Below are 18513 nucleotides of genomic sequence, written 5' to 3' on the forward strand. Positions count from 1 at the left end.
ACCAAAGCGAAGCCCCTCTACATCAACCCGAAATTCACTCACCCACCTACATAATTAAACAACTACCCGCACGCCTCAACCGTAGGATATCAGACATACCTCGTGCAGCAAGGAAGCATTTGACAAGCTAAGCCACTCTACGAAAAAACTCTAAAAACAAGCGGATTTACCGAAAACCTTACATACGCCAGCCGCAACACATCTGCACCCGCCAAGAAAACAGAAAAAGGAACATAATCTGGTTAACCTCCATACCAAAACGTCAAACTAATATCGGCAAAACCTCTCTCAACCAACTCATCCAGAAGCATTTCCACAAAGACACACAATTCCACTCTATCTTCAACAACAAGACACGTAAAGTCGCAGTTACAGGCCACGGAAAATAATTTTATAGCAACCATATTAACAGCACAAACAAGAAATAACAGGCGACAACCCCCGTCCGCTCCCAGAACGTATGCAACTGCCGAAAAGAAAACATGTCCACTCGACAATACTGCCTCTGCCAACCAGCCTATCTGGCAACGCAGCTCGTAACTACAGATGAAGACACCACAGAAAGACCTACATCGGACTTACAGAGGGAAATTTAAACAACGACACCTCAACACAAGCTATCATTTCGAACAGAAAATACGCTAACAGCCCTGAACTCTCAAAGCACCCCTGGAAAACTCAACACACGAAAGAAAATTATACAATCAACTGGTCAATCATCACTTCAGCAAGCCCATACAACAACATCTCCAAAATATGCAATCTCTGTTTACAGAAAAACTTTACATCACTAAAAGCCGACAAATATTCAAAATATCAAAATCAAATATCAAAATCATCAAAGTCAGGCTCCTCATCAAAAGATCTGAAACTAATTTCGCCAAGAGAAAAGTATTACTAATGAATACGAAAAGCAGCCAGAGAAGCTGGAGAATCCTCGGCGATTTAACATCCGACCCACGCTACCACAGCCTGAGCCGTCGCCTCGACCTGCGTGCACGGCGACCCTGTTGCTAGATCCTCAGTCTCCTGCCACCGGTCTTAGGTACGTTTGCACGGCTATCAACGGCTCAACGAAACGGCTTGCTCACGCGTCTCACGGTGGATGAAGCGGCCAGATTCATCCCGCGGGGACGCGACGCCGCGGGAGCGACGACCACACGCCGCACGTACAGCCACGACAGAGAAAGCAGCTGACAGGGAGAGTCACCCACGTTGGTCGCGGTCGCGGGACGGAGAAAGGAAGGTCACGACGGCAGCTCCTAACTCCGCGGCAGCGGCGGGGCGGCGGATTGTCGCCGCGCGCGTGTAGCCGTAAACTAACGCGTTTTCTCGCGCGACACTTTTTATAGCGTAGCGCAGTGCATAGATTGGTGTTAAGTTGCGGACGCGACGGGGGCTCAAGTGTGCCGCCTATTTACGAGAGAGTAGGAGTGAATTTTCGCCGTGCCAGCGCGATACGATTAGTATGCGAAAGTCGTCGTCTACTCGTTAGAGTCATAGTTATGAGATTGAGACCAGTGCGCCTGTTCCACACACAATGTTTATCCAAGTATTTATATATATGTGGTATATATGTGTGTGTATATATGTATGTATGTGTATGATATATATTATCCTACCCCTGTATAAGTCTAGGAACTGCTGTTGAATGTTTGTTTTTTTTAGATCGGATCAATCTATAAATGGCGACAATATAGATTGGCGGCATTAGAAACAAACAAAAAAGTCAAAAGCTCGAACAATACACCAGCCAGCAACAATAGATCGTTAACAATAGAACTATAAACAAATAACAATAGATACAACTAAAACAATCGCGCATTCATGTATATATAGTTATAGTAGTATATAAGGTTTATTTTCATTATAAGCCTGTCTGAAGATAAGCGTGGAACTCGGAGTAAGCAGCTAAAAGTGTATTCTTGTCTTTAATTTATGTACAGACTACAATTTATATATCTACTATATATTATCTATATATATAAATGTATATATATATATATATATGTATATATATATTGATTTAGATATCCTATCCGTGAGCGAACCGATTCCGCATTAAGACTTCTCAAATGCGCTTAAACGACAGCAATACTACGCCCACACTAGCGCAAAATAGTTCTTGGCACGAAAACACGAGTTATACTTCTTAATTGCATGAGTAATCCAGATAGCATGTGATGTAAACAAATTGCATGATTCATTCTGTAATCATCAACGTTCCGTCGATTGTTGCGTTAGAGTTAGTGGCAGCTGTGCCTGGTCTATGTAAGCGTGACATATTTTTAGCTTAATGAGGTATTAAACACGACGAGAGTTTTCCAGATTTGGACGCAGGCACGCGCGCGCGCAGCCGAGCGCTTGCATTTCTCCTCGGGCGCCTGCATCGCCTCCGATTCTATGATATCAGCACGGGGAGTGTTTGCCAACAGTTTGTGATGCCTTAACGAGGAGAGATCTATGTGGCAGCACCCCCACCCTCGCGCACCATCCACTCAACGTGTGTGATGCCTTGACGAGGAGATTTCTATGTACCAGCACCTCCACCCATCTTCCACTAAACGCCGCCACCAACACCAACACCAACACCAACACCGCGATCTGCAAAACTCGATGCGCTGCCGGCGGTTTTTGCATCGTGTATTTCTATTTCCTCGTCCGCGGTTCTTCTCACGTGTGCGATGATTCGGCTGCTGCTGCTGCTGCTGCTGCTATTGCTGTACTGCTACTACTGCTGCTGGCTGCTGCTGCTATGCTGGCGCTGCTTGCTGCTGCTGCTGCGCTGCTACTGCTGCTGCTACTGCTACTGACTGCTGCTGCTGCTGCTAATGCTGCTGCGCTGCTGCGCTCGCTGGCTAGTGCTACGCTGCTGCTGCTGCTGCTTGCTGTCTTGCTGCTACTGCATCATCATCATCATCATCATCATTCGCACTTGACGAATCGAATATACGTTTACACGCGCTCGCACACTCTACCCCTCTCCCCATCCATTCTCTCTCGCTCGCACTCTCGCTCGCTCTTCTTTGATTTTTTTCTCTCCTTTCTTCCTCCCTTCCCTCCATCCCGCCCCTTCCCTCTCTACTTACTTACGCCCTCCATCTCATTCTCTTCGCTGTCTCTCGATATTTCTCACTCTCGCTCCCATCTCTCTTGCGATCATGCGGGCCGTCACCCTTTACATAAGTTTCTCTCTGTATAACCCAACGGAATATCCACCCCCACCCCCTACCACCACCGATGGCCGTCTTACTTCGATTTCGCGATCAGGTTGGTAGGAAAAAGTGGTTAATATGATTATTGCGCGCGGGGTGCGGGGTGGGGGGGGGGTCAGGAAAAGGTTTATATTAGGTTGGGCTGTGAGGTGAGTGAGACCGGGCACTGCCGTGACAAGCATGCGGCAGCCGTGCGAGTGACTGATGGAAGGCCCGGGAGTCTGCCGGTGTCAGTGTGAGCGTGTATAGCTATGCTGCTGGCTGGCTGCTGGCTGCGGTGGTGCTGCTGCTGCTGCTACTGCTGCTGCTGTGCCTGCTGCTGCTGCTGCTGCTACTAGCTGCTGCTGCTGCTGGTGGTAGTGGTCGTACTGCTTGCTGCTGCTGCTGTTGCGGCTGGGTATGGTGCTGTGGCTGCGGCTGTCGAGGGTGGCGGTGATTAGTGACGGCGACGCCGGCGGCGGTAGTGGTACTGCCTTCTGCTGCTGCTGCTGCGGCTGCTGCTGTCGGCGGCGGTGATGCTGCTGCTGCTGGTGGTAGTGGTCGTACTGCTTGCTGCTGCTGCTGTTGCTGCTGGTGATGTTGCTGTGGCTGCTGCTGTCGAGGGTGGCTGTGATTAGTGACGGCGACGGCGGCGGCGGTGGTGTTGGTGCTGCCGCTGCTGCTGCTGCTGCTGCTGCTGATGATGATGATACTGATAGTGCTGCTGCTGCTGTTGCTGCTGCTGCTGCTGCTGATGCCGATGATGATGATGATGATGATGCAGCTTATACATCTGCGGGCTGCGTGCGCGATAGACGTTGCTTGGTTTAGCGTCAGATCTCTCATGTAGACATCCACACGGCTGGTCATTGCAGTGGCAATGCAATGTAGGAGTCAGCTGATCATGCTGAATCACTAGTAGCGTGGATTGCCTTTTTTATTCAAAAATAAATTTTCAAGAATTTTTTTAAATAATTTGTTAAATTATAATTTTTTCTCGTTTATGTTAAGTTTATATATTTTCATAGCATGTTTGGTCTTTTTACAATTAAATTTGCATTATAAAATAATGTTACGATGTCAAACATTCCGTTCGAACGTTTAAAATATCGATTTCTGTGTAACCTCTACATGGCTGGCTGTGTCACGCTATAGTCGTATGTAATTACTACACCCAATGTCATGATATAGCCACCTAAAAAGACGCCGAAAATGACTTCGGGGCGGAAGGCAAGCTACTTTAAAGTAGACAGACACTCTCGTTTCTCTCGCTCTAACTCGCCTAGTCGAAAACCGGGCGCGCAAGAAGAACAGATAAAACAATGCCGTGGAAACCCTCCAGAGATTTCGTCCTCAATTTAGCCGGGCTTAATAGCCGTGCTCGCCTCGCGGATATTGCGACGAGTGCAAAATAAAGGTGTCTCGAGCACATTTATTAGCTCAAAATGGGCCTTATGTCGCTATTATCACCGCCATATTAAGAAACGTGCGCGGCCTGGTAATGCCTCATCAACTCATGGGAGGCTTTCATTTCAGCCGGATGTCGGCTTTCATGTGGCCTTTACTAGCGGCAGCGGTGTTATTTATTGTCAGCCGCGTGCAGGCGGACACATACACGCGGACACATGCACGTAGGTGCACACTGATTGCATATTGCATCTCGCCCGAGTTATCTGCAGACGGGGGACACGTGCGCGCGCGCCGCCCCGCGGTACACACGCTCTCTACCCCGCGGCACAAAACAAGAGAGCAGATGTAATAGGGCGAGTATCTAGGTCTATGAGCGTGCGTGAATGTTCAGCGTAGGTATTTATTGACATGAATTTATATACGAGGTCTGGGTTGCGAGGGAGGGGAGCAGGGATGGGGGTGGTTGGTGGGGTGTAACTGTTTTGTGTTCCCCCTTGCCACCAAGCGCGTAGAAAGTCGTGGGTGGAGCCAGGAGAAAGCCCTGTATATGCCACCCCCGCTCGCTACCACCTGCGTGCGCTAGTCGAATTTATTCGAGAGGAAGTAAGGGGAGGGGTGTTTAAGTATCATGTCCAATAGCTCGAGCGCGTCGGCCGTGTCTGTGTGCGTGATAGAGCCCAGATTGGCCGCCGGCTATTTTGCGCTGAGATAGTTGGAGTTGTTGAGTGCAAGATAGCCCTCACTGAAAAATGAGCGCATGCACTTAAGAAGTCTTTGTGGCGACTGTTGACCCCTTTTAATCACTATCGCAATGCTGATTCGAACTTTGCCTTCGGAGACATGATTGTTATATAAAACCTGTTTCTTTGTGAGGGTCCACCTTATTCCATTCCCGGCCGATGTCATTAATAATGTTTGCATTTCTAGTTCCCAGCGCTAGTTTTTTTTCGCGCCGCTGAATTTCTGCCAAACTTGTCCGGACTTTATGGCAGCGAACGTGCCGGCGCGGAATAAAAGGCATCTCAGCGAAAGCCGCGCTTACAGTTAGCAAAGCAAACATGGATTTTGTTGAAGGTGGGGGCGCACTATAACACCGTGAGACGGCGCCGCCGCGCACAACACTGTGTGACGTGTGTCAAACAGAAACAATGCGCGTTCACCTGACAAGCAGAAACAATGCGTTACGAGGGTCATCAGCATGGGAATATTCTAATTCGTCCGACAAATAGAAGCAGTGCTTGCTCGCACGACAAACAGAAACAATGTGCGTTCGCTTGACGTGCAAAGACAACTTATGTTCGCATGACAAATAGAGATAATGCGTGCGTCGTGCGGGTGAACGTCGAAATGTTCCGGTGTGGGAATTTTTCTTATCATTGCGCCGCGGCGGGAGGTATTTCGGCTGCCTTCGTTACACGAGACCTACCGCTACTGTGCGTCGTGATAAAACCACACGCCTCAGCGAGCAGAGCGCAGATTGCAGGTGGAGTAGAGCCGGAATACTGCTGGAGTGCGGACGGAATATAGCTGGAATTTAAACGGAATATATATAATTGCAGAGCGTAATAAATTGTAGTCTGTAGACAAATTAAAGACAAGACATCACGTTTAGCTGTTACTCCGAGTTTCACGCTTACGCCGATCATCAGACAGACTTTAATGAAGAATAAACCTTAAGCTGGGGGCACACGAGCGTATTTTATCGCCCGATCGCGGCGATTAAAATCGCCAGCGAATTTATACGCCCAATCACGAAGGGGCACACGTAGCGAATTTGAGAGCGTACGCGTACGCCACTCGACGGAATCACATGATCACATGATGCATCACATGATATCAACAACACGTCCGATTGGTATAAAAAAATCGATCGCTCGACAAAATACGCCGGACACGGGCACACGAGCGAATTTGCCAGTAAATAATCGCCGGCGTAAATAATCGGCCGAAAATATCTAACATTTTCGATACGGGCGATTCGTACGGGCGATTAAAATCGGCGTCGCCGTGAACGGGCACACGAGCGAATATTTCGAGCGATTTTAAAATTCGCCGCGATCGGGCGATAAAATACGCTTGTGTGCCCCTACCATTATATACATACTATAACCTATATATATACATGAATGGCGCTATTGTTTTAGTTATCTATTGTTATGTAGTTCTATAGTTCTATAGTTAAATCGATCTATTGTTCTGCTGGTCTATTGTTGTTCGGATTTTGACTTTTTTTGTTTGTTTCTAATCTTATTGCCGCCATTTATATCTGATCCGATCTATAAAAAAAAAATATCGAGCTAGTTGCACTATTTATTCTGAACAATCTATGCGACAAGTACGGAAAGGACAACATCAGGACTATACAGAGATGACGGACTCGCAATTTTCAAGAACACCACAGGTTCACACGCAGAAAGAATAAAGAAGGACATAACGAAACGCTTCCAAGAACACGGTCTGAACATTACCTTACAAGCCAACCTGAAAGTAGCAGACAACCTTGACATCACGCTTAATCTAACAAACGGATCATACCGCCCCTACAGAAAACCAAACGACGAGCCACTCTACATCAACACGAAATTCAACCACCCACCTACCATAATTAAACAACTACCCGCAGCCATCAACCGTAGGATATCAGACATCTCGTGCAGCAAGGAAGCATTTGACAAAGCTAAGCCCCTCTACGAAAAAAACTCTAAAAACAAGCGGATTTACCGAAAACCTTACATACGCCAGCCGCAACACATCTGCACCCGCAAGAAAGAACAGAAAAAGGAACATAATCTGGTTTAACCCTCCATACAGCCAAAACGTCCAAACTAATATCGGCAAAACCTTCCTCAACCTCATCCAGAAGCATTTCCACAAAGAACACAAATTCCACTCTATCTTCAACAAGAACAACGTAAAAGTCGCAGCTGCACGGAAAATAATTTTATAGCAACCATAATTAACAAGCACGACAAGAAAATAACCAGCGACAACCCCGTCCCCTCCCAGAACGTATGCAACTGCCGAAAAGAAGAACAATGTCCACTCGACAATAACTGCCTCTCAACCAGCCTAGTCTGCAACGCACGCGTAACTACAGATGAAGACACCACAGGAAAGAACTACATCGGACTTACAGAGGGAACATTTAAACAACGACACACTCAACACAAGCTATCATTTCGAAACAGAAAATACGCTAACAGCACTGAACTCTCAACGCACACCTGGAAATTCAGACACGACAAGAAAAATTATACAATCAACTGGTCAATCATCACTTCAGCAAGCCCATACAACAACATCTCCAAAATATGCAATCTCTGTTTAGCAGAAAAACTTTACATCACTAAAGCCGACAAATATCAAAATATCAAAATCAAAATATCAAAATATCAAAAGTCAGGCTCCTCATCAAAAGATCTGAACTAATTTCGCCAAGAGAAAAAGTATTACTTAATGAACACGAAAAGCACAGGAGAAGCTGGAGAATCCTCAGCGATTTAACATCCGACCCACGCTACCACAGCTGAGCCCGTCGCCTCGACCTGCGTGCACGGGCACTGTTGCTAGATCCTCAGTGTCCTGCCACGGTCTTAGGTCACCGTTGCCACGGACAACGGCATCGACAACGGCTTGCTCTCGCGTCTCACGGTGGATGACGGCCAGATCATCCCCGGACAGCGACGCCGCGGTGAGCGACGACCACCGCCGCACGTACAGCCACGACAGAGAAAGAGCTGACAGGGAGAGTCACCCACGTGAGGTCGCGGGGACGTGGAAGGAGGTCACGGTACGGCAGCATCCTATCCGCGGCAGCGGCGGCGGCGGAGTGCTGCAGCGTGTGACGTAAACTAACGCGTTTTCTCGCGCGACACTTTTAATAATGGCTATGCACTTCACGATACATATCTACAATAGCTAATAATACCTAATAAGGTATTATTAGCTCTTGATATCTATAACATCTCTTTACCTCTAAAAAACACATTTATAATAGGCTCAACACTTCATGACTATCACATCTTTCTTCATGCTTCTCTCGACATCTCTACAACACATATATATATATATAATATATATTTACTGCTAGATGCATCTGTTCACTCGTGCTTATACGATGTATAGAACAGCTCTGTATGTTGTCGCAATCCTATACGCGATACTCTATAGTGGCGCTCTATACGTACATGCCGCTATATGTAGATTGCGTCATCGCGCGTGTGTCAGTTGTCGGTTCGTGAGAAATCCAGCACGTGTTTACTCGCCCGCCGATCATGTATCCATCTATCGGCCACGCTCGCGCACAATAGCCATTTGTTTGGGCTATTTCGCATTAAGGTAGATCAGCGAGCGCGACCATAATGCAAATAGTCATTAATAAATGAGTTTATCATAGCTGCACGCGCGCAGCAGCAGCAGCGAGTTGAGCAGGTAGCCGGTGCGCACAGGTGGTCCGCCGTGGCTGCCTGAATTACGCATAATATCTATTACTGATAACATCTAATGTCCATGCAGGGTCTTGCAGCCGCGCGCGCACTGTTGTTAGCCTGTACTCTGAATGAGGCATTGTGTGTGGTTGCATGGAATGATTTCACAATGCGTGCATCAATAATCATGCTATCTGCGGCGGACGCAATTAATACGTTAACACGGATAGGCTGTATATAAGCAATATATAATATATAATATGCATGGCGCCCCCGCACGCGCCTGCCTTACGCCTCGGCGGCGCATTGTGAGTAGTGCAGATAGCGTAAGCAGCTTCTTAAGGGTGAGGGAGGGGTAGTGAGTCTTCATCTTCAAAAATGCTCGTGCACTGGGTGAGTGCGTGAGTGGGTGCGTGCGTGCGTGTGTGTGCGTGCGTGCGTGTGTGTGCGTGCGTCTAAGCTGTCACTTCTGTGCAAACAGGTGGGTAGCACTGAGGATACAATGGCGTGCAAGTAGTGCCCCTCCCTAACCCTCCAGCGTGCTGTCGCCTGCCCCGTCTCTCCTGTATGACACGTCCGGTCGAACATGACTACCGGCTGGCAGGGCCGGCCCCACGAGAGGCAGCCGTCGCCCCCTCTCTCTCTCTCAGCACAGATTAATGCCTAGTGTGACATTGAGCAGCATTTTATTAATGCATTCGCTTGTGGCGTCCGTCGGCCGAAAATTTCATACAGGCGCATACCGCTGAGACCCACTTAGGGGGTGTACAGACCGCTTTATTCGCATCTGAACTGTTCCTTCTGCATGCTTGCATATGAATGGTCCATTCTATTAATTTGAGTTTGCTGTTGCCCGGGGCCGAGCGACAGGGGCTTGGCGCTTTGTATTCTCATAAAAAAACTTGTTACTGTAGCGTGATTGTGGCCATTTTTGGTAAAAATTTCACATCTGTGAGTTTTTCACCGAAAATGCGTTTTTATGCCGCAGCTGCTGGGTTGGCGGGGCGTCGGGGGAGGGGTGCGGTGCGTCGGGGGAGGGGTGCGGTGAGTCGTCGTGGCTGGCATGTTCTTTGTCGAGTCGGGAGGTCGTTATTTAAAAAAATTATTCTCGTGTGAAAAAAAAAATGAAAAAAGAATCGCAAGTTTGCCCAACAGCTTGATAATGGCATGCATGTATTCAGCCATTTTTTCCCACCAAAAGTTTCCTCCTACTCGTATAACAGGTTTATTAAGAATATTTATGATACTAGACTGGATATAAGCGTGGCCAACTTCTATACTTTGAATGTTCATCTTTTATTAATGAATGTGCGTTTATAAAGGCGGGAGAAGCGTTGACGAGAACAATGGCGTCAGTTGTGCAGAGAAATATTGCTTGAAGTGTCTAGATCTGTCACTCCACTCGATGCAGAGATACGAATCTCTCATCATTTAACGATCGCGTAAAAAGAATAATCGGCTGTCATAAATAAGTCATAGCGACGGAAGCATCGTGGCAGCATACGCGTGCGAAGCGTACGCACATCGTGTATGGGAAGGATGTCTTGTTAGAAAGCATATAATTCAGTATCGTCCTTTCAGTGTGTTGCTCGCTTCAGTTCGCATCGGATTTTTGAGGTTACCTGTTAACTGGCTTTTATTGTGAATGAAAGTGTTTTGAAACGATGATGCCTTTTTTTTCATTTTACAAAACGGGTTGTGCACGCGTAGAATTCTGATTGACAATTCCTTTGTGCGCGTGTAGGTACATTATTCGTGTAGTTGTCCGGTAGCAGTCAGCCGTTACCCGCTCACGTACGATTGTATTTCACTCGAATGCTAAACGCGACCCATTTCGTTCTGTTAAGAGTATTCGTTGTCATATAATTGGAAATTGTCGCCCTCGATCGCCGGTAATTTTGATTGCAAACTCTAAAAAAGTCATTGATTCATTCGCTGTTATATAGTAGTGTCGTTGTTTTCATCGCCGCCGCCCTTGTGTTTATAGTGTAAACAACGCGTGGTCGCCGTCGCCACTCCCCTGTCTAAATGTAATGAACCATAATCGTGTGCGTGTGTGTACGCGTGCTTGCGTGCGTGCGTGTGTGTGTGTGCGTGCGTGCGTGTGTGTGTGCGTGCGTGCGTGTATCTATGTGTATGCGCGCGTGAGTGCGCGCGTGTTTGTGTGTGCGCGTGCACGTGTATCTGTGTGTATGCGCGCGTGAGTGCATGCGTGAGTGCACGTGTGCTTGTGCGTTCATCATCATCCTCATCGTTTACCCAATCTAATAATAATAATTACTCTCTCGATTCTCGTGTTTGCTTAGCTAGGCGTTCCAGCGTTGATGATTCGTATTGCCAGTGCGTGATTAGTACTTACAGAATATGTTAACAGAATTGCGTGAAATGTGGGAGACGAGATAGGGGTGGAATTCTCGTTATTTTTATAGTCTCATAAAAATTCCTCCATTTTTTCAGTTATATGAAATATCAGAAGATCCACAACGAAAAGAGTTTTTAGATGATCTCTTCATGTTTATGCAAAAACGAGGTAAGTGTTTCTCGGCGGTTGTTAATTCTTTGTTGAATTTTCTATTTTCACGTGTTTCATTTTATCAGTCTGGAATAACAAGATTGGTATAATTATAAATAACTCCCAGTTTATGTGAGTTATTTCTACGCATGTTCCTAGAATTTAGCAGTAATGAATGCTCACATGTTTCTGCTCATGTGTATTTAATGTGCACATCGTGTAACTGAGAGTGGGAGCAAGCTATCATTATGTCTTTTTTAGTCAGTCATGTGGTCTATCATTCATTCATTATGTCAGGGGTATGTCGGACACAATATCACAAGATATATTTGATATTTGTTAGGTATTTATTAGCTCGTGTTGATATGCATGTTCCAACTACCAGTTTTACTTTTAACGTACTTCATCTGACGTTTTATGAAGATCGTGTACGAGCATACCCACAAAGTCGTAAATAATATAAATTAGAGTGTATGCTTATATATATATATATATATATATATATATAAACGCATTGCAATACTGTTATTGCAAAGTCAAAGTTGCAAGGGAAATATGGAGTTTTGCAGATCGCGAAATTTAGGATGTTATTCGAAACCTGGTGTTTTCGTATGGTTTGTTTCTTCTTCCTGATTATTGCCAAACAACCATGCATGTAATACTTGTGTTGCCATATGTAAAATCAGAAGTAAATAATACTAGGGTAGCGGAATCTTCCAAATTCTATTCATAGAGAGCGACTTGCTTTGAAGTCTGATTATGATTTATAAAGGAGAACTCAATTAACATAAACTCAAACATTACCTTAAACATCCAATAAACCTCGTTCTTAATCATTTTTCCGAGGTATAATCACAAGCTACAGAGATAGACGACATCGACAAAATTCAAATAAAATACAACCAAGAAAACCAGTTTGGCAGCATCGCCACTTTGAACTATAAAAAAAAACAATAGTGACAGTTTGGCAGGGAATTTCAGCCTTATGTTTGTTTATTATCAGATTCGGGGTGTTTTATTGACATTACATTTTACCAGATGTGATATACTATCCTCGTCGAATTCGTTCAAACCTTTCTTTGTCGAAAATTATTTCAGCGAAAACAGGATTTGTTGTTTCATGGCACGTGATATGCTCTGCACCGATTACAAAGGGTTTTTACAGCCATATAATACACACGCGCACGCACGCACGCACGCACGCACGCGCTCACACACGGACATGCACGCACATGCACACACACGCGCACACGCACATACACACACACGCGCGCACACACACAAACACACAGAGAGAGGGAACGAGAGAGAAAGAGAGAGAGAGAGCGCGCGCGCGACATAGATAGAGAGATAGATAGAGATAGATAGATAGATAGATAGATAGATAGATAGATAGATAGATAGATAGATAGATAGATAGATAGATAGATAGATAGATAGATAGATAGATAGATAGATAGATAGATAGATAGATAGATAGATAGATAGATGGATAGATAGAGATTGAGAGAGATATAATTGTATTATAAATACAGTGACTGTTTTGCATGCGTGCAAATGCGACTAGCAAGCTGCTTCCCTTCTATTCTGTCGATCTCAGCCTCGCGCACTCTCTCGCGCGCACATGAATATCACATCACTCCCTCCCGCCTACTTACCCGAGCACGCGGTAACAGCGTTTTGCTTGCGCGGCAGCTGCCAGAATAAACCACATCAGGGAATATCTGGCCATTACCCACCGGTAGCAATTTGCGCCCCGGTATATTTCGGCTGAGAATGATTAGGCTGATTGCTTATTGAAATGTGATAAGACACGGTGAGGGTTAACACTGTGTGCGGCTGTAGCGAAGCTGTGTTCTCGTCTTGTCGCGTTCTCGGCTATAGTATAGTATGATGAATATCTATATCTATATCTATCTATATATATATATATATATCTCTATATATATATATATCGAGAGATAGATATATGATATAATGCGTACATACTCTGAACGAGTGTAAATGCCACTATTCCGTTTATTGTGGCAACTATGCCATCCTTAACATTTTCGAATATTGGTACTAGGCGATACTCTAAGCTGGGTTTACTTTGGGCGGTGATTCCCATAATATATCCACAATATCTACTATCGTGTAATCATGTAATATCATCTAATCGTGTAATCGTGTATTACAAACACTGGTGTCTACTATTGCCGTGTTTCGACAGCCCATGCAGCATATAGTAATATATAATATTGATTTAAGAGTGACCCTAATCTATAGTGTTATTAGGTTAAATATTACCCATCAAATGTTATATATATATATATTCTAAATACAGCTAGTTAGTTTAAATTACTAATAATTACTAATATTTACTACTAATTACTTTTACTCTAAATAAATGTAATTAATATATTATTATGAAATGTCTGATATTTAACTAATCTAACTTGAAGCTGTGTTGTGCATGTGCCAACCTTTGGAATATAGAAATACGCACGCTAACGCATGCTACTTACCTCTGCCATCTAATAACACTTTTTGAAAATTTTGTAATAGTATCGTTTCCACAGCCAATGGCGTAGTGGCTTTTAGTTGTTCAGTGTATTCTTATCTTCATAGTAGAAGCCCTAACAATAGTAGTAGCCAGCAGGTTATCTAATGCTAGGGATGCTTGGCAATAGTATGGGTGTCGTAATAGATATATAATGTATAGAACGTAACAAACGGCAGAATTAAAGAATGTGAGAGAAAACGGGATGTGATTTAGAATCTTTGGAATGTGAAAGAACACGCTATATGATTTAGAAGCCATAGAATGCAAGGGAACAAAGAATATGATTATGTCCATTAAGTTATTGTAGGCAAGAGAAAATAGGACACGAGATAACAAAAGATACAAATGATACAGTATTTGAGTATACGATTGTTTTTTGAGAGTGTTGTTTGGAGAAATGTTGAGTTCAAGAGTGGGCAGAATAATACTAGGCAAGTATGAAATGCTGTATATGCACATGTTGCTCTATCACGTTCGCCTAATTAATCATGTGCATGTGTAATAATAAATTGATGGAACCAGTGATGGAACTCAGCACGAATAATATATGAGGTAACATTCAGCTGTCGGTGGAAAGTAGCAACTAATTAGAATTTTGTATTTAAAGTATTAGTAACATTTTAACCAGTATAATTATTAAAGAACATTTAGGTGAGCTTGTGATGTTCGTTTTAATACTAGGCGGAAACCACTACTTTCATTTAGAACGTGAGTACGATATCAGCAAAGGTGTGATGTATAGAACGTATAGAAACTGTATGTGTCGAGTGCGAGCGTTGCTTGCGTGCGGGGATGCGTTTGCGTGTGTGCGTGCGTAATACCAGAGGTCGAGGGATGTAACGTTACATCAACATATCATTTTACTGATTGTGAACAACTGAACAGTTATTACTACTCCCTGCAGCTGCGTTCAGGATCGAAAGCTTACATCACAGTGATGCTCTCACAACTAATTCCCACGTGAAATTTTCACTTGTGAACACGACGGCGGCAGCGGGTCTCCGCCGGAATTTTTAATGTCCGTCCCCCCACCTCCTCCTCCGCCTCTTCCCTCCTCACTCCTCATCAACTGTCGCTCGGAATTAGCCGAGATAATGTGGTTACAGAGTTCATCAAAGATGCATCGTACGCTAAGCTCGTTTGCGATCAAGCCGGGAGCATTAATCGCATTATCGGAGTATACGCCGAACGTGTTGCCTACCTCACACACGCACACACACACACACACACCACAACACCACAGCACATTCCGCGCGGCGCGCGCTCGCGTGTACCTGCCTGCCACGCTGTTATAATCGAGCAGATTCTGCGACCGGAAAGCTCTTGGATGCAGGCGAATTCCGGCCATCGCGCGCATGCGCACGCCGTCCCCGCGCGGCGACAGTGGACACGCGTCGCGTTGGTTCGTTCTGCTTCCAGCAGCGCCTCTGCTGCTCCGTTTATGGACACGACTTCGTAGAAACCGCTATATACTACCTCGCGTGTTGCACACGGGGTGAGTATGCGGCGCGTGCGTGTGCCGTCCGTGCGTATGCGTGCGTGTGTGTGTGTGTGTGTGGTGTTGCGCGCGTGTGTTGCGTGTGTGCGGGTGCTGGTGTGGTGTGTGTGTGTGTGTGTGTGTGTGTGGCGTGTGTGTGTGGCGCGTGGTAGTGCGTGTGTGTGTTTGGGGGGAGGGGGGCAAATGATTAAATAATACATCTCGCACGGACAACACGAGAGACGCATGTTGATATATTTATTTTATAGAGCTGGGAAAAATGCCAGCAGTGCGTGCGTGCGTGCGTGCGTGCGTGTGCGTGCGTTCGTGTGTGGGTGCAGACGCCGGCAAAAGCCGCGCGAGATCCGTCGGTATCCATGCGAATAACTCTCGGAGGAACCGCTCTCTGTTTCCCTCGCAGGGATGAGATGATGGGCGAGAAGGGGAGGGGAGAGGGGAGCACTGCACACACTTATAAACAAGAAGCCAGCGCGCGTCGAAAAACCGCCATCATGATTTTCAACTTTATAAATAGTCACGGCCGCGCGCGCTGTTTTTCTATCGTATGCGCGCGGCGTCAGAACATTATGAGTATTCGCTCAGATTTGGCGAATAAATTCCCGCTCAACAAAATGGCCTCTGCGACGTGCGCGCGTGCGCGTGCGTGCTATTTATAAAGAGCTGCGAACAGCTAGTATTTCACTAATACAGAAAGAACGCGGTTTGATACTGGAATTTTGCAAAAAGCTCGCCAAATGGCTCCGGCAGATAATTTTAGAGTCGGAAGTTTAAATCGCGGGTCCGTAAGAAAACGGTGTCAGCCGAATATATCACCCCTCCTTATATACGTATAATGGTGTATAAGGTGTGTGGTCATACACACACACGCACACGGGCACGCACGCACACACATACACACACACACGTACACACATACACACGCGCGCGCTCACGCGCGCACACGCACACACGCACGCACGCACACCCTGAGTGACCGGTGGGAAATGTCAATAGCCGGTGACTGGGCGCTCACGGCGGTCAGTGCCACCTCCTCTACATGCATACACGCATCTTCACGAAGGCTTAAGCTGCCGAGGGTAAAGCGCGTGAGTCGACGATACATTTGTTTAGACGCTGGCCGCGCTTTTGTCTGCGATGATGGCTGCTACCCCCTCCCCCCCCACACCCACACCCACACAGCATTCACATCCTAGTCATCATCGTCATCATCATCATCATCATCACCGTCATCATCATCCTCATCGGCCACATGCGAACAGGTCTTCGCATTCGTCATGTAAGACTTAAAGCAACTATTTCGAGAGTTTTTCAGTGTTTTCACCACTTTCATGACACCTACCGTTATCGCTTGAGTAACAGCAATTGTCTAGAGTAACAATAAAATGTCTTAAAACCTTCGTATTCACCAAAAAAGTGATTAAAGAGATTAAAGAAGCGAGGGGCGGTGGAAAAAAATGCGCACCACTCGTGCGCGGGGGAAAAATTCTAGGTGCCGGGTCAGAACATCTGCACTAGAACCGCTATGACGGGGGAGGATGAGGGGGCGGAGGTGGGAGGGGCGGAGGGAGGAAGGGTGGAGGGAGGAGGTGACAAGGGTGCAGGTGCTTCGCAGCGACGAGCGAGGCAAGCAAGGGTGAAGGGAGCGGTAGAATGAAATATATCTCGATGACCGCTCGTATTCATGTTAATGGCACATCGCGAGTCGGCGGCCAAAAATAAACTCCATAAAGTCGGTCTGTTTGCATGCGAGCGGTGTATAAGGCGGATGACTTTATTGCTGCATGTACAGCTAGCTAGTATGGCGACTGGGGTGCGAAGTGGAATTAGCACACGAAGGGTTCTGCCGGAAGAGCGAGAGAGAGACCGAGAGAAAGGAGCAGTGTAAGACACAGACAGAGAGAGAGAAAGTGAGAGAGGAGCAGTATGAGGGAGAGAGGGAGAGAGAGAGAGAGAGAGAGAGAGAGAGAGAGAGAGAGAGAGAGAGAGAGAAGAGAGAGAGAGAAGAGCAGAGAGAGAGAGAGGAGAGAGAGAGAGAGAGAGAGAGGAGAGAGAGAGAGGCCAGAGAGAAGAGAGAGAGACGAGAGAGAGAGAGAGCAGATGAGGAGCACGCAATGAGAGAGAGAGACGACGATGAGACGAGGACAGAGATGCAGTAGAGAGGAAGGAGAGAAGCATAAAGAGAGTGAGGAAAGAGAGCCAGCATGAGATATGAAGCAGTACGAGAAAAAGAGGGAGGTTGGGAGGGACGACAGAGAGAAGAGGATGTGCGCAAGTAAGAACGGTGAGATGGGGAAAGAAAGCGAATGAGCGAAAAAAAGAGGGGAAGGGTGTGTGGGAGCGGAGAGAAGAAGAAAGAGAGCTGCGTCGCGCTAAACTCGCATTGACAAATGTCTGTTTTACCCCGCCCGAAACAGGTTTATGCAGTTTCAACCAATCTGGCAAACACGTTTCACAATTAGATCCCCGCGCATAGAACCGTGACGGGAAGCCTCTTGCAATAATAAATCGATCACAAAAGCTTTGCGGTGTCCCTCCATAGTCCGGCACGGCTTAAAATGTTTGCCAAGCGCGTGCACGGATGAAGCGTTTTCCTACGTTACCGCCGCCGTCTTCCGCGTGATTGGCAGTTTTTTCTTCGTCTGGTATTAAAATGGTAGGCATCACAGCAGCGCTGCGCTCTCTCCTCCTCCCTTCCCCGGCATCTCTGGATGCTCGCTCTCTCTCTCTCTCTCTCTTCTCCTCTCTACGTCTCTGCTCTCTCCTCTTTCGTCTGCTCGTCTCCTTCGTCTTCTCTCTCTCCGTCTCTTTCTCTCTCTACTGGCTCTTGTTCTTTCTCTCGTCTCTCTTTCTCCTTTCTCAGCGAAGTCTTCTCTCGGTCTCTTTCTCTCTCTCCGCTCTCTCGTTCTCTATTCTCGTCTCGGGTCGTC

The 18513-nt window shown here is 46.3% G+C and overlaps 1 protein-coding gene across 1 annotated transcript in view; it reads left to right on the forward strand.

Moving 5' to 3' along the window:
• Nucleotides 1-8259: 8259 nt before the first annotated feature.
• LOC106809010 (AT-rich interactive domain-containing protein 3A-like) overlaps nucleotides 8260-18513 on the forward strand; it is an 81061-nt gene continuing 70807 nt past the window's right edge. The window contains exons 1-2 of the mRNA XM_014811951.1: nucleotides 8260-8394; nucleotides 11489-11561. Of these exons, the coding sequence (XP_014667437.1) occupies nucleotides 8260-8394; nucleotides 11489-11561 (208 nt within the window). The remainder of the gene's footprint in view (nucleotides 8395-11488; nucleotides 11562-18513) is intronic.

Source organism: Priapulus caudatus, unplaced genomic scaffold (assembly GCF_000485595.1).
Source record: "Priapulus caudatus unplaced genomic scaffold, Priapulus_caudatus-5.0.1 Scaffold14, whole genome shotgun sequence".
In the NCBI taxonomy this organism is placed as follows: Eukaryota; Metazoa; Priapulida; class Priapulimorpha; order Priapulimorphida; family Priapulidae; genus Priapulus; species Priapulus caudatus.